Source organism: Elephantulus edwardii, unplaced genomic scaffold (assembly GCF_000299155.1).
Source record: "Elephantulus edwardii isolate Elephantulus edwardi_28Jun2011 unplaced genomic scaffold, EleEdw1.0 scaffold00127, whole genome shotgun sequence".
NCBI lineage: Eukaryota > Metazoa > Chordata > Mammalia > Macroscelidea > Macroscelididae > Elephantulus > Elephantulus edwardii.
The window spans coordinates 8,923,575-8,940,522 of record NW_006399877.1 but is presented as its reverse complement, the minus strand read 5'-3'; the positions used below and the strand labels follow the sequence as shown (position 1 = coordinate 8,940,522).

General features: G+C 46.8%; 1 protein-coding gene across 1 annotated transcript in view; it reads left to right on the top strand.

Moving 5' to 3' along the window:
- The window catches only part of ARMC9 (armadillo repeat containing 9), a 176,751-nt gene that overhangs the window by 36,759 nt on the left and 123,044 nt on the right, over window positions 1–16,948 (top strand). Inside the window, exons 10-14 of the mRNA XM_006893542.1 lie at window positions 2,953–2,987; window positions 6,208–6,319; window positions 8,550–8,642; window positions 11,013–11,103; window positions 12,770–12,893. Coding sequence (XP_006893604.1) covers window positions 2,953–2,987; window positions 6,208–6,319; window positions 8,550–8,642; window positions 11,013–11,103; window positions 12,770–12,893 — 455 coding nt within the window. The remainder of the gene's footprint in view (window positions 1–2,952; window positions 2,988–6,207; window positions 6,320–8,549; window positions 8,643–11,012; window positions 11,104–12,769; window positions 12,894–16,948) is intronic.

Genomic DNA, 16,948 nt, shown 5'->3' with positions numbered 1-16,948 from the left:
AAACATTTACAGAGATTTTGGGCTTCCACTCATTCATTGTTGCACTATTCTCTCTACCCTCCTCCCAGTTTGTTCTTGTCCAAATGCCACCAACTTGGGGGAGAGGTGGTCAGGGAGGAAAATGTGCAACAATGAATGAATGGAAATCCAAGTTCTCTATAAGCTTTCATTAAAATCTCAATTAAATAAAAAATAAAGACAAGGGGAAAAATGCTTGTCTGACCCCTGGCTTTTCCTGGAAAGAGTGTCAGGATTGCTTTTTTGTTTATTTACTCTCAGCAGTCACGCTGATGCAGAGCTTAGCCAACAAGAATGCATTTTGAAAGATAAAATAATACTTAACTATTAAAAACGGGATACTGATGAATTTTATTTGTGGAAATATGAATTAGCCAGTGTCACCACTTTTTCCATTCTTTTTTTCTATTAATTTATTATGCAAATATTTTCGTTTAGGCATCTGACTTGTGGAGGTACTTTCTTACCTCTTGAGGATCTTTAATGTGTATGGTGGTGTTTTGTTTTGTTTTATTTTTCTTAAATCAGTTGCCATTGTTTGATTACAACTCACAACAGCCCCTGTGTCAGAGTAGAGCCGTCCTCGGGATGGGGTGGGGGGTGTGTTTCCAGTGGTTGGGTGTGTGGAAGTAGATCACCAGACCTTTCTTCTGAGGCGCCCCATTCTGCACTCAAACTTCCAGCCTTGCTGTTACTGACTGAGGACATCAACCTTCTGTCCTACCCAGGGACACCTAAAGTGAGCGATTGAGATGACTTTCAACCTTACTTTCTGAAATTCTCATCATTTAAGTCAATAATGTAAAATAGGTGCTATCAAGTTGAGTGTGACTCATAGCGACCCTATGAACAACAGTCTGAACCCTGTCCTGTCCTGTGCCAGCCTCACCGTAGCTGACACACTGAGCTCATTGCGGCAGTCAGCGTGTTGGTCCACGCTTTGGGAGTCTTCTTTCTCTCATTGACCCTCCACCTTTCCAAGTTTGATGTTCCTCTCCAAAGAACAGCCTCTCCTAGTAACAGGCCTGCAGTATGTGAGGTAAACCTTCATCTTTGCCTCCAAGGACCACTCTGGCTGCACTTTCTCCAAGACAGATCTTTTTTATTATTATGGGTCAATAATAGGAATAGATATTTTCTTTAACTTAAAAAAGATCAAGTTTAAGAATTTAAAAACACACAAGACCAATTATCATTTAAAAGTGGGTTTTGTCCACTAGAGAAAGAGGGGTTATCTCTTCCTGTGCCAGTCAGATCCGATTCGATGGTTCACACCAAGAAAAATGTAGGTTTTGATGTCTCTATGTGGGAAACTCCTGTAAATATTGCAGAGACAAGCAAGCCATAAGGAGCCATTCGATGGGGTCCCTTATTTCTTACATTACGTGAGAAGTCCTGAAGAGCCCACTCTTTGAAGTCATGTCTCCTCTCATTTATTCATCCATTAGGCATGACTGAGTCCCTCTGTCCATGCACTGTGCTGTGTGCTGGGGACACGTCTGCAACCCTTATGTCGCTCAGTGTCTAGTGAAGGAGAAAGACACCGAAGGAACTGGGAAATCTGTTCACTGTGGTCCCAAATCACAGCCTGCTCTTGTCGAGTTGCTTCTGACTCTGAGTGGCCGGGTGGGGAGAGGAGCGCCGCCCAGCAGGTTTCTCAGGCTGCACACCTGGAAAGGGAGCAGATGGGCTTGTCTCTCTCCCAGGGAGTGGTTGGTGGACTTGAACTGCAGACCTTTAGGTTAGCAGCCTGTTGTTTTATCCACTACACCACTAGGGTGCCTTCTATATAATGATTGCTGGTAATGCAGGCTAACTAGGCTACAGACAAATTCTGTTCTTAAGTCTGTCTGGAAGTAAGATTTGTACATAAATTGGAACAGACAGATCTAGTTCATAATGTTACTATGTGGTATGTAGTGCATTTTTCTATGCATAAAAACCGTTAAAGAAGCATTTCTGGATATACCTTTAGCACAGTACAGTCATGCTGTAGTTGTTATTATGTTCTGTAAAATTGACTCCAACTCACAGCGACCCTGTGCACATAGCTCTAAACCCTGCTCTGTCCGGAGCCAATCTCACTGACCGACACACCTACTCTCATTACCCTGGTTACTGTGTCATTCCATTGCATCTGAGGTCTTCCTCTCCTGGACTGTCCCTCCACCATCCCAAGCATGATGTCATTCTCAAAGGACTGGTCCCTCCTGGCAACATGCCCAAAGTATGTGAGACAGAGCTTCAGAAGCATTGCCTCCAAGGAGCAGCTTGGCTGTACCCTCTCGCGGACAGACCTATTCCCTTAGCAGTCCATGGGATATTCAGTACTCTTCTCCAGCACCACAGCTCAAAGACGTCAATTTTTCTATCCTACTTAGTCATTGTCCAGCTCTCTGATACATAGCAAGTGATTATGAAGACCATGGCCTGGATCGGGCACACCTTAGTCTCTACTCTGACATCCTTGCTCCACAGCACTCTGGAGAGGTCCCTGACAGCAGATTTGATGTACATAGCCAAGAAGCACTTGTTTGCTACCATGAACCATTGCCTACCTTTTGCGTTTTGGTTCATAGTTAAGGGCCATAGCTGTGTTGGTTGCTATGGCTCACGAGTTGCCTTGACTTCTGAGGCCATGGAATGCTACTTGTATGTAAGCCTGCTTGTGGCCTTCTGGGGGCAAAAAACCTTGCTCGAAGTGAAGTTGCCACAAGCCTTCAGTTTATAAGTTACTGTGAAGCAGTGCAGTAAGGCATGGTGTGCCTAATCTGCTGCATTTTAGTTTGAGCTAATCTTTTAAATTGCATATGATTTATAATAGAGAAAATCTTGCACATGTGTTGATGAAGTGCTGTCTCAGTGATGTAGGATTAATGCACTGCAGTCAGTGTCTAACGGGTCTGCTCTCTTCTCTCCCTCCGCCACCCCCAGGCTTCAACCATGCTGAGAGCCTCCTTGGTTCCCATGTAAGTAATTGTCTGGCCACCTTTCCCCTTAGTGACCCCATGGAGCAGGGTAGACCCCACCCCAGGGCTTTCCAGGCTGTTTGGAAAATAATGGGGGCACATAACCAGCTCTTCCTGCTTTGGAGGGCGGTCCCAGGGCTCCTAAGTAAGTGTTCTTTGAAATTTGTATTAAGGAAAAGAATCAGGAAGAGGATTGGAATTCTAGGTAGCGGTTAGTAACTGCTTATCTTAACAGCCTCCTGAAGAGAGATGCCTTTAATTAGCCACTATGATAAGTGGATATAAAAGGAAATACCACAAATGATAAGCAAGGCCAATCAGGGGAAGTGTCTTTGCATATCAGATCCTTATTTGATCAAGGATCAAGTATGTATCAAGTGGGATGTAATTGTTAAATCTTTTCTGTGGTGTTCTCTGACCGGTCACTTTGATCTGATTGCATAGGACAGTCAGCAGAGAGCGGCAGTACTCAAGTTTATTCCTCTGCTGGTTCACACTGTGGCTGGGACACCAGATAGCCTTGTGTGAGCTTGAATGTTCCCACTCAAGTTCATTCCCGTCTCAGCCTTGGTTGTGCCCCATGCATCGGAATCCACAGATGTGTGTGTGCACTGGGAATGAAGAACTGGGAAGACTGGGAAGGAGAACAAGGAGGGTCTGGTGACCTTACAGCAGGTGATTCAGACCCGCCCGCATCAGAGAGAAAGGACTGGCAATCTGACTGCAGCCAAGAACACCCATGGAGCAGGTCTCTGTGACACGCTGCGCCACCGTGTGTCAGTATCAACCTGACGCCAGTGGGTCTGGAGCAATTTTAGTCTAATGTTGTCACGAGGACAAAAGGAGTTAATAGGTGTAAAGCAGAGTTGACAGTGCCTGGAGTGTAACAGACACTCTCGGGGTGCTTGCTGGTGAACCCTCAGTTTGAGGTTAACCTCCGTGGTATAAGAGGCAAGGTCACCTGCAGAGTTACCGGAGGCTGGTTGGAGGGTGAGCCTGGGAGGACATGGTCTGAGATGGTGAGAGGATGGCTGGACCGTGGGCACCCAAGGTGCTGAGCTGCTTAATTGACACACTGCCGAGTGAGTGTGGCCCGGGTTTTCTCTGTCCCCCAGAAGAGACGTCCAGATGCAGCACATTATCATGCTTGGCGCTGTCATCGGATTGTTTTCCCAAAAGGACAAGAATGTGCTTAAAGAATTTTTTAAAATTTAACTTTTCATTTTGGGATCATTTTGGAGTTGCACAAGTAGTTACAACCCCACTGCCACTGAGTTGATTCTGACTCCTGCATCCCTGCAGGCCCACAGCCTCAGACACCCTGTAGGATCCCGCCACACATTTCTGATGGGTTTGGATGGCAGTCAAATGCTCTGACCTCAGCACGGTCCTTTGCTGGCCCAGCTCGGTCCAGAACCGCGCACTGCTTCCGTCCTCATGGCTTCCTCTGGCTTTGGAGCCGTTCCTCTTGTCTCTCGTGACCAGGATGCTTTTGAAGAATTCCAGCCAGTTCTTGACATTAGAAGAAGCCTGTTTGTTACACTTTACACTCACACTAAAACCTGTCTTAGGTGGGGAGGGTGTCAGGCAATTGCCTTGCACAGGGGGGTGTGTACTGACTGTGGGGTGCATAGAAGATGCTCCCCACAGAGGCCTTTCCTGACATCTCATGTGTCCTCAGCTCTGGGCCTTTCCCCTCTAGAATCTCATTCTGCCTTTTAAAAATCCCAGGATTACCCCTAGAGCCCTAAACCCACCGTAATGAGTTGGTTACAACATAGCAGGACCTTCCCTTGGGTTTCTGAGGGTGGAAGTCTTTCCAGGGGGAAGCGGCCCACGGCTGGTGGTTTTAAACTGCTCATCTTCTAATAACAGCCTGACTCATTCCATGCCACCCCACCAAGGCGCCTTACACTCACTAATAGTAACGAAAGGGAGCAGGTACATTTTTGTCTTTTCTGGAAGTAATGCATGTTCTTTATAAAAAAACTTCATTGCTAGGGAGCTCTGGTGGCCTAGTGACAGGAAACTGCTCTGCAGTCCTGAAGGCACGCAGTTCAAATCCACCAGCTGCTCTACGGGAGAAGGATGGGCACTCTCCTCTTGTGTCTCTGAAAACCCGCCGGAGGGTCAGCTATGGGTCGGTTCCGACTCAGCTGTGCAGAAGAAAACGTCAACGCTATAGAGACATGAAGGAGAACATGTCAGTTACTCCAGATTCTGCCACCACAGAGAAGCACTGTTACCCCATCTCCGTCCTGCTCCTAAAGCAAGCCCAGCGTCGTTTGTCCTTTCCCCAGCCTCTTGATGAATCCCTTTCTTACGGCATGCATATCCCTGGAGATTGGCCGAGTCATGTTTGAATACTGAGGGTAGAGACTGGCTTTGTTTTCTCATTTTGAAATAATCATTGACTCCGAAGAAGCTGCAAAATAGGACATCGAGTCCTGAGCCTTTCGCTTGGCCTCCATCAGCGGAGACCACTGTGTGACTGCAGTCCATGTCCAAACAAGGAAATGACGCAGAGCCAGGACTGCTATGGCGACAGACATCCCGTTTCCTCCCCTTTTCCCATGCTCACTGGCACCCAGCGGAACAGAGGCAGGTGTTGGGTAGGCCAGAGCGTGTAGGTCCCAGAACACTGGCCTCTGGTAGTGGAAACCAGGCTTCCAGTCCTTCTCTGGAGGACTTGCTTATTGTTCTGCAGTTCATCTCACAGGCATGTCCCGGGGCTGCTTCCTGATGGCTTCCTGATGGTTCCCTGCTCCTCTTTGGAGGGCCAGGCCTTCCACTCACTGCTCATAGCTGTTGTCTGTTCCCAGTCCAGAACCTCCGACTTCTTGGGACCTACTGCTGCCCATGGACTTTGGGCATGCCTCAGGGCCCCGAATAGGTAGATCTCTAGTGGAAAGGTCTGATGCCCATCACATGGTATCTTGGCCTTAGGTGGACTTGGCCTGAGTCCAGCCATTTCTAAACTAAACTCCTTGTTTTAGGCAAAATGTTAAGGAGAACTCTAGTACAACCAGCAGAAAAGGCAGAGCCTAGCGGTGGTGCTGGCTGGGCGCCTAGATCGCAGCCCTGCGTGGGCCCCGGAGTTAGTGCCAGGAGCGTCGGGAGGCTCTGGCCGCACACCCAGCACCTTCTATTGACGTCATGATGCTCCGGAGGCCTGACCACTTGCCCTTTTCTTTTTCTTTGAACTTACCTCGCTGAGTAGGAAACTGAAGGATGTCCCCTTACTGCCCTCCCTGGATTATGAGAAACTGAAGAAGGATTTGATTTTGGGGAGCGACCGCTTGAAAGTCTTCTTGTTGCAGGCTCTGCGTTGGGTAGGTACCTTGCCCCAGGAATTGGGGGGGGGGGGAGTCCAATAGCAACAAACAAAAACACATGACTGTATTGGATTTCTCAGCTGGCTACCTTGCTTTTATCTTTCAACCCATTTAATAGAAGACTTGTTCCCTGCTGCCTGGGTACCAGGAGATAAGGTTAAGCTAGGGCACAGAAGCTGCTTCTGATGATAGACTCGGCCTCATCTTCAAAATCTTGGTGTTAACAACACCTTTGCCCTTGATGTTCAGTCAGTGACGTTATAGAGGTCTCTGCGGGTGGGTATCTTTTCTGGTCCTCTGCTGAGCCACGTGTGGGGGCCTGTAGACAAACCCAAGCCTGCTGTGGTCAGGTACTGCTGTGTGGTGGACAGCAAGAAGCGATGGCTATTCACCTCACCTCTTCAACCATCCTGAGCCACCCAGCCTCAGGCTTCCAAAGGGGACCCCAAAAAGCTTCTTCTGATATTTCTCAGATTAACATTAAAACGGTGAAAATGAGAATACAGTGATTAATCCATCCAAAAGTCAGTGCCACGTGTCAACATAAAAAACCATAGTTTTCAGGACAGAAGTTATATTTTCCAAAACACTCCACCCAAAAATTAGTATAGGAACAACATTGTTTTTGTTGTTGTTGTTATGTGCCGTCGAGTTGCTTGCGACTCATAGCGACCTTATGTACAACAGCCTTAAACTCCACTCTGTCCTGTGCCAATCGCACTGTCTGACACTCCCATCCCGATTATCCCAATCACTGAATCAATCCACCTCATAGAGGGCCTTCCTCTCCTGCGCTGTCCCTCCACCCTCCCAAGCATGATGTTCTTCTCCAAGGACCGGTCTCTCCTCACAACATGTCCAAAGTATGTTAGACGGAGCCTCAGAATCCTTGCCTCCAAGGAGCCACCCGGTTTAACCCTTTCCAGGACAAATCTGTTTGTTTTCCTGGCAGTCCATGGTATTCTCAATACTCTTCTCCAGCACCACAGCTCAAAGGCATCAAAGGAGGAACAACATTATTCTACACTTTTACCAGTTCCTTCACTGTCTGCCTTAACAGAGGACAGCTGGTTTCTCACATCAGTTTGTCCCAGTGTCCACTGCACATCAGCACCGAGAGAGGGAGACACGGCACCTCTTTGTGTTTTCAGGAAAGTAATTTTGACCTCATGAATATCCAGAAGGTTCTGGAGAGTCCTCAGCATTTCTTGGACTGCACTGTGAGAACTGAAGTCCTGAACCTACCCTGCTTGACCCTTGAATGCCACCATCTGTCCTAACTTAGCCCGTCTGAGGGCCAGGCCCTCATGGGCCCCTGGATTTCTGAGTATTATGGCAACAAAATGCCACTGAGACATTCCGCCATCTCTGCCTGGAGGTGGTCTCCTCACGTTCCACTTCCAGTTCAGTGGTGCCTTGTGGAGGGTGGGCTGGAGAAGAGCCTGGAGGGGTCATCCAAGTGCAGCAGGAATCCGTGGGGTCTGCTGAGGCCTCTGCCTGAGGCGTGGTCGGTTGACCAGTGTCGGTGGGGTAGCCTGAGTGACAGTAGCCCAGCTGTGGCCTCTACTCCCATTACCACACTCATCTTCAGTAGCGACCAAGTTTGTTCACTTAGCACTTACGTCAGTCCGTACCACTCCTGACCACCTAAGAGGACAAGGTGGGTTTTTTGGTGGTAGGTTTGTTGTTGTTGTTTTCTAGGGGAAGGACATTTTCTTAGAATAACCAGGAAAAGGGGAGCTCTGGTGGCCTAGTGGCAAGGAGCTGCAACTACAATCCCAGAGGCACACGGTTCAAATCCACCGGATGCTCTGCCGGGGAAGGAGGGACAATCTCTTCCTGTACCAGTCAGATCTGATTTGATGGTACACTCACACAAAAATAATAAAATAAAAATTTAAAAAAAAAGAATAACCAGGAAAAAGAAATGTCTTATGTGCCGCAGCCTCCTGAGTCCACACCTGTCTAGCTTCAGTGTACTTGACAGAAAGGCAGCACCCCGATTGTGAGGTTTCCCAGGGGAGCTGCCTCCAGCATCCCCACCGTCACCATAGAGGAGAGCACGTCCTTGGTTGATTGACTGGCTGATGAACTAGCCCCCGATCGAACGTCGAATCTTTGGTTTGCTTTAATGTGTAGTTTACTGGCACTTCCTTTTCAAGCAGAATTACTCTTAGGACATTTTCCTCCAGGCCAACACTTAGGCCTCTTGTCTTTATCCATGCAGCGCTTGACCACGTCCCACCCTGGGGAGCAGAGGGAGACGGTCCTTCAAGCCTACATCAGCAATGACCTCTTGGACTGTCACAGCAGCAACCAGGTAGGTGTGGGACAGGCCAGAGCCCAGCCTTCGTTCTGGGCAGTGGGGCTTTGTTTCCTGGCACTTTTCCAGCATGGTGGCCACATGGCAGCTTTGAGCGCCTGTGAGCTGAGCTCCACTTGTCCCCGTGGACACTGGCCCCGTGGACACTGGCCCCGTGGACACTGGCCCCGTGGACACTGGCCCCATGCTGTCATAGCTTGGGTCTGTCTCTGGGTCCTTCTCCTGTCACTGGTCCTGTTCTCAGATCTTTCCAGACTCCACTCTTTGTCATGAGTTCTGAAAACTGAGAATAAGTCTCCGAATGCATAGGGTAGATTAGCAGATTCCACCTTTTTTTCTACATGATGTAAAGTGTCTCTTTAGAGTATATTTTTTAAAATTTAATTTTATTAATTTTAATGAACATTTACAGAGATTTTGAATTTCCATTCATTCATTGTTGCATTTTTCTCCCTGCCACCCCCTCCAGTTCCCTCTTCTCTTTGAAAAGTAAAAGAAAAATTCCTTCATTGGTATACAATCCCCCCATCACCCTACCCCAAGTCCACTCCACTATGCAACCTTCATTCTGGACTTTTGTCATAACCATGATACCCAATCATATATCGCTTTTAAACTGTTCTATCCCTCATCTGTTGCAATGCAGTATACATAATTTATCCCTTCTTTCTCAGTCTCCCCACAGCCCCGATGTCAGTCCTGATTTACAGCAGTGGCACCATGCAGTATTTGTTCTTTTGTGACTGAGATCCATTTTGTATAATATTGCATGAGTTCCTTGTTTTTTCAGTGCAGCGTAGTATTCCATTGTGTGAATATACCACAGCTTCTCTATCCATTCATTTGTTGACGGGCACTTAGGTTGTTTCCAACTCTTTGTTGTTGTGAACAAAGCCACAATTAACATGGGTGTGCAAATATCTGTTTGGATGTCAGTTATGGTCTCTTTGGGGTATATTCCCAGTCAGTTATGGTCTTTTTGGGGTATATTCCCAGTAGTGGAATTGCTGGTCAAATGGTGTTTATATTTGCAACTTTTTGAGAAAGTGCCATACCGCCTACCACAGTGGTTGCACCATTTTACACTCCCACCAACAGTGAATAAGGGTTTCAGTTTCTCTGCAACCTCACCAGGATTTGTTGTTTGCTGTTCTGTTAAGTTTCTATACTAGGTAGTCCTTGACCTATGACATACCTGAGTTATGCAAAGCACATTTTTTAATGAGGGTGTGTGTACTTAAATTTTCGTGTATGCATGCTTTAAAATGTATCTGTAAGGTTTTCTCCTTTTTAATTTTGTAAGTGGAAGTTTACACGGCAAGTTTGTTCTTTTATTTTAGTTGGTAGTTCGTCCATAGATTGCTCTGTGACCCTGGTTTCAGTCCCTGCAATGTGTCAGCACTCTCCCCCTTTCCTCTCTGGGTCTCCTGTGTCCATTGATCCAAGCTCTGCCCCTCCGTGTCTTTTCATGTATGGTTTGGGCACATGCTGCCCTGTTGGTCTGTACGGTGTCTTGTTCTGAAGAGTACCTTTTTCATGTCATACGTTTTATGGGCCTGGCTGTTACTTTAAATCGTGTTCTGTTCTCTTTCTGTTCAGACGACTACTTTGTGGTATATGTAGAAGTTCCAGTGAACACAAGTTTTCTGGGATTCCCATTCTTCTCAATGTTAGCCATAATTTGTTATGATCCACATAGTCAAATGCCTTTGCATAGTCAGTAAAACACAAATAAACGTCTTTCTGGTATTCTCTACTTTTAGCCAAGATCCACCTGACATCAGCAGTGGTATATCCCTGGTGCCCCTTCTGAATTTAGCTTGAATTTCTGGCAATTTTCCACTCAGTGTAATGTACCAGCTGTTTTTGAATAATCTTCAGAAAGATTTTATTTGCATGTGATATTAATGACCTTGATAATTTCCACAATCTGTTGGATCATCCTGTTTTACGAATGGGAACAGGTATTGCGTTTCTTCCCATCAGCTGGTCTAGTAGCTACCTTCCATATTTTTTGGCAGAGCCTGGTAAGCCTATCCAGGGTTGCATCTGTTTCCTGAAACACTTCAGTTTATAGTCCATCAATTCCTGGGGTGTTGGTTTTGTTTTTTTTCCCCAATGCCTTCAACGCAGCTTAGTTTATTCTTCAGTGTCATTAATTTTTGATCTTATTCTACTTCCTGAAATTGTTCCCTGTCAACCTGTCCTTTTTGGTATAGTGACTCTGTGTGTTCTATCTTCTTTTGGTGCTTCCTGCATCATTTAAGAGTGTTCCCATGCAACTAGAGGCTTGAATTTGATCATCAGGTAGGGGCCTGCGTCTGAGTCCCCTCTTCCTCTCACTCACCGTTGTCCCCCCTCTTGCAGAGGAGTGTGCTCCAGCTGCTGCACTCACAGAGCGAGGCCGTGCGCCAGTACATGGCCCGGCTCGTCAATGCTTTCGCCTCGCTTGCTGAAGGTAAGTCAGCATGTGCTCTCCAGAAAGGAGAGCTGGGACTCCTTCTTCCCTTGAAAGTCAGTGCTCTCGCCCCAGGCTTCTCAGAGCTGATGCCCACGTCCTTAGTTTTTACCGCATCCTTAATGCAGCTTCTCAGAGGGTTCGTTCTCAGAGCTGATGGACACGGCCTCGGCCTTGACCGCACCTTCATGCAGCTTCACAGAGCTGATGCCCACGTCCCTCAGCCTTTACCACATCCTTAATGCACAGGATGCAGTTTTTGCTGGTTTGGGTTTTTTGTATTAATTTGAATGCAGTTTTGATGCTGCTCGGATTTGTCCTGTTGCTTTGTTTTGTAGCACAGTGGTGGTGCGGATGTGGGGCTTTCTTTACAAGCCTTCTCCTTTCCTTATTTGAGCTCTCTGGTTTCGTAATTGTAGTTTGAAATGTCAACAGTACAGAGTTAACGTCCTTTCTACTGTTTTCTGCATAAGCCACGATGAAGTTGGTGCAGCTGATTCCAGAAACCACTGTATCATTTTCTTCAGAAGACCATAACCTCTTCAACCAAGGAATCCTGTACATGTAACATTTTGGATAATTTTATGGTCTTAAAAAATCATTAAAACTTGTCTCTTCTACAAAGTTGATTTTAGTCAACCAGGTACCTAGCAAACAGCAACCAGTCTTCTAAGTAAGCACGTTGTTGTTGTTGTTGTTGTTATTATGTGCTGACAAGTCAGAACTGACTCACAGCTCATCCTCCAGCGAGTTTTCAGAGGCTGTGAATTGCATGGGAGGAGATTGTTTCTCTTTCTCCCACAAAATCAACATGGTTCATAAAAACCCAGCCTGCTGTGTCACGACACGTAGTTCACTGCCAAGGCCTGTGGAGAGCACTGTCTTTATGTACCTGAGATCTAGACCCTAACTGTCAGACGAGGAAATCCCAGTGAGAATAAGGCACCATCACACGGTCCATACTGAATTTACCAAGTTCCAATATCTCCCATAAATTTGAATTCATTTGTGTTCTTTTTAATGTGACCGGAGAGTATTTTCCAGTTATGAATAGATGACTCTCTCAGAGTGTACTCAATCACGTATTTGTTCTTCTGTCCATATATCAAAGACTGACTCTGAGCCGGGTCATGTGCAGGGGACCATCCACACCCTCCTGTTAAATGTACATCTGAAATGACATCTTCATTCTGAAATGAACAGAGGCCAACAACATAGGGTCCCTCGTTTGGTCCCCAGCCTCTTCTCCAGGCCATAGGCATGTCTAGAGGGGCAGGGAGTGTGGCATAAGCACTGCCAAGAGCTCTTGGTGAAGGCAGGGATGGGGGGCTCAGCCACCCACAGATTTCCTTCCTCATCCCTCCTCCTTTCATTTGGTCATTGGGGTCAAGGTGGAGCACATGAAGACAGTGCTGTCCACAGAGTCATGGCAATGAAGGCCTTGTAGCTACTTGGAAGATTGGTCTTCTCTTCATCAGATAGTTGAGTAAAATCAACTTTGGAGAAGAAAGTAGTTTTAATCATTTTTTTAAGACCGTAACCAGAGCCTGCATTGCTGTGTGTGTTACATGCAGACCAAGTTACCAAAAGGAGTAGGTGTGGGGCAAGATCCTCACTTCCCACTGTCCCTTGCTTGAGTCCTGTTTTGCTCTGGCTGTGTCATCAGGTCGCCACTACCTGGCCCAGAACACACAGGTGCTGCGGATGCTGGAGGAGCGTCTCAGGGAGGAGGACAAGGACCCCATCACCCGGGAGCACGTCCTCGGGGCCCTGCAGAAGTTCAGCCTCAGGTCAGTGGCCACACTGGGGCGGCTCCCACAGTTCAGTTTGTCTTAAGCTGCTGGGCTTTTTCAGTTATTAAACTTGTTTTCTTTTTTTTAAACTATACATGGTTTGAACCCAGCAGCTGCTCCACAGGAGAAAGATGGGCACTCTCCTTCTGTGTGATTTACCGCCTCTGTGGAGGGGCAGCTGTGAGTTAGTTCGTATTCAGTGGCACAGAACAATCAATGGGATCATACAATCTGTGCTTTCTTGTGATGGGTTTTTGTCCCATAGCTTAGCATTGCCATGCTCCATCTGCCTTGTGGTATGTATCCGTCGTTTATTTTCTTTGCCTTACAGCATAGGCCACACTTTATTTATTCCTGCATCTCTTGATGGGTGTGTGAGCTGTTTCTGGTTTTAGCTATCAGGAATAATGCTCCTGTGAACATTGACACCCGAGTCTGTGTGTGGCACGCGTCCCTTGTCCTGGGTGAGTGTCTCAGAATAGAAAGTCTGGGTCCTGGGGGGTTCTTCTAGCACAGGTCCTCCTTCATGACCACCATACTTTCTGTTAGGTCTTCACACTGGACATAAGGCCAAGGACTCAAGGAAGGGGCCAGAGAAAGAAAGAAAGACAAAGAAGCTTTTTCAAGGGGGCCCCCAGGCGGGATTTTTTTGATCTAGAGAGACAGACCAGAGGAATACTCTGCCTCAAGGTGAATTGTTGTTGTTGTTGTTGTTATGTGCTGTTGAGTTGCTTGTGACTCATAGCGACCCTATGTACAACAGCCCTAAACACTGCTCTATCATGTGCCAATCTCATTGCCTCTGACACACCCATCCCGATTACCCCAGTCACTGAATCAATCCACCTCATAGAGGGTCTTCCCCTCCTGTGCTGTCCCTCCACCCTACCAAGCATGATGTCCCTCTCCAAGGACCTGTCCCTCCTTATAACATGTCCAAAGTATGTCAGACGAAGCCCTAGAATCCTTGCCTCCAAGGAGTAGCCTGGTTTAACCCTCTCCAGGATGAATCTGTTCATTTTCTTGGCAGTCCATGGTACATTCAATACTCTTCTCCAGCACCACAGCTCAAAGGCATCAATTCTCCTTCTATCCTTCCTAGTCATTGTCCAACTCTCTGATGCATAACAAGTGGATTGCAAAGATTGTGGCCTGTATCATGGGCACCTTAGTCTCCAGAGAGACACCGTTGCTCTTGAGTACTTTAGAGAGGTCCCTAACAGCAGACTTTCCCATCACAATACATTTTTTTATTTCCTGGATGCTGGTGCCAAGAGTGTTGACCCTGGAGCCGAGCAAACTGAAGCTGTGAACAATCTCAATCTCTTTGCCATCCATCCTGACGCTTCCAGTTGGTCCAGTGGTGAGACTCTTTGTCTTCTTGACATTGAGCCTCAGTCCATACTGAAGGCTGCAGTCCTTGACCCTCTGCAGTAAGTGCATGAGGTCCTCCTCAGTTTCAGCACGCAGGGTTGTGTCATCTGCATAATGCAGATTGTTAATAGATCTTCCACCAATCCTGATGCCACACTTCTCCTCATAGAGCCCAGCCTCTCTGATAATCTGCTCCACATACAGGTTGAGAAGGTATGGCAATATGTCTTCTAATTTCCTGGCTCCTGGTGCCGAGAGTGTCGACTGTGGAGCCAAGCAAACTGAAGCTGTGATAAAAATGGTTAACTCCACAATAAGGGATATATCTTTCACTTTTCTGTAAAATGCTGGTCTGTCTGATAATTCTCTAAATCTGAACATTCAGATTAAGACAGACTAGGAAGAAGGATTGGCCATCATTTCTGAAATAGCAGGCCTCTGAAAACCCTATGTACAACAAGGTGAATTAGGGCAGGTTTTTATAGTAAGGGTCTCTGGGGAGAGAACAAAGGGACATTCCATTGTGGTTTAGCCAAGTGGGTGGTCTTCTAGGGAAGGATAGGAGGGGTACTCCATAGTGTTTCAGTCAGATGAGGCTGTTGACTCCTTTGTTGACATGTTGATAGTCCTTGAATCCTTTGTTCTCCCTTTGACCTGTGGCCTGACACTTTCCTTTGACTTTATTGAAAATTCTAGAACCTGAGTCTTCAGGTTTTTCTGAACCCCCTACCCCCAGGCCCTCTCCTGCCACACTGCTTCCCACAGAGATACTTCCCTCTCTTCTGCTACTCACTATTCCCTCTCTACAACTATTTCTGACTCACTAATAAACTGACACTTATGAGGAAATAATTAATCTGTGTATATTTAATGGGAGAACCAGGAAAGAGATGATAAACATATCATACCTCCTGTTTACAGGCCCTTGGGAATGAGTCACTTTTTTCTAACTCTATCAATTAGAAAAACTGTGCGCTATCTCTAGCATTATTTCTTGTAGTCATATGATGAGTTGGTTTCTTTCCTTTTGTATCTAAAGATAACTGTCCCTGGACATGTTTTAGAAATTGATTAGCTGTAGTTAAGGGATGGAGATAAGATATGGTTAAGAAACACCTTTTCCTGATAATGCAGGTATTTACTGACCAGATATCCTATTCCTTCTGCCACCCAGTAATTTAAACCTGTCCGTTGTTCTGGGAATATGTTAAATGTTTTCATAAGTCTCCACAAGGAAGTAGAAGGTAGGGAGGCTTAGCAAGGGTTTACCCCTTAGTCCTGGGGTAGAGCGTTGAAGAACACCATGCAGGAATCTGCACCCTCAGGCCATCCTGGGCATTACCTCTGCTGTCTCCTGGCAGTCAGGTCCCTGCCAGTGCCATGGGCTGTCTGTATTGTCAGAGAATTCAGATGGCATCTGATGGCGGTGCCACGCTTAGTCTCCTCCATTCTTAGGGCTGTCTCGGTGCACTCACATCAGGGTATTGCAAGTTGGATTCAAGACCATCGCCATATACAGGTTTGACTATAAAGCGAGTCACATGCGTGTATTGCCTCTCAGTGCATACAAGTCCTGTTGGCACAAAGCTGTGTGGTGGTGGTGTGCCATCTTCATCGTGCCGTGGGTACTTCAAGAACGACAAGAGTGTCACACAGCGGTGTGAAGTGACATATTCTGTTGGAAAAGGAGATGTGCCCAAGGCAGGGCTGTCCCCAGCCTGACATTAGTTGTTTGAAAAAAATGTGTCTCTGAAGCACAATAAAGTGAAATCAGTCAACCGAGGCCCATCTTCACACATTTGGATGGTTTGATGTACATGTGGATGGTTTGTAATTTGTAGTATTGTACAACTGGCTTTGGGGTGGAAAAGAATTCTTTATTCCAGGTCATTAAAGCGCCCTAGCTCCATGTTGTTGTCTTGTTAAGTGCCATCGAGTCGTAGGCGGCTCATAGTGACCCTATGAATGAAAGACCTGGACACTTGTATACCTTTCATCGTTTCTCCAGGTTCATAGGATTTCTGGAGGCAAGCTATTTTGGAAGTGGACACCACTCCTGCTTCCAAGCTTGTTTTAATCTGGGAGTTCCACCAAACACTGTCCACCATGGGTAACCATGATTGCATTTGACACATCAGCGTCACAGTGTTCAGCTTCACAGCAACCACGAGTTACCTCTGTACAGCAAGTGGACAGACCAGTGCTATGCCGCTTAGAAGAATTGCCCTATGCCCTAGCTCCATAGACACCTGAGTCAAAATGGTGTTGAACTGGCTTTTGTTTTTCTTTTTAAGTAGCTCCCAGCACCCCTGCTCTGGTGGCGTAGTCCATGAGGAGTTGCACTGGTAACCCCAAAGCAGTGCCTCCGTGGCGGTTCAAATCCACCAGGGGCTCCGAGGGCACCCACCCCTCGTGTGACTCACTCACAGCCCCAGAAGCCCGCTGGGGTGTCAGCTGTGAGTCGGTTCTGACACTGTGGCAATGAGGAGGAGGAGGAGTAAGCGGCAGTGTGCAGCCAGGAGTGTAGATGCAGAGCTGCTATTTTCATGGCCTTGTTTCCCAGATTAAGTAAAACAAAAACATTGTTTGTTGTTGTTGTTATGTGCCTTCGAGTCGTTTCCGACTCATAGCGACCCTATTCACAACAGCTCTAAACCCCGCTCTATCCTGCGCCAACC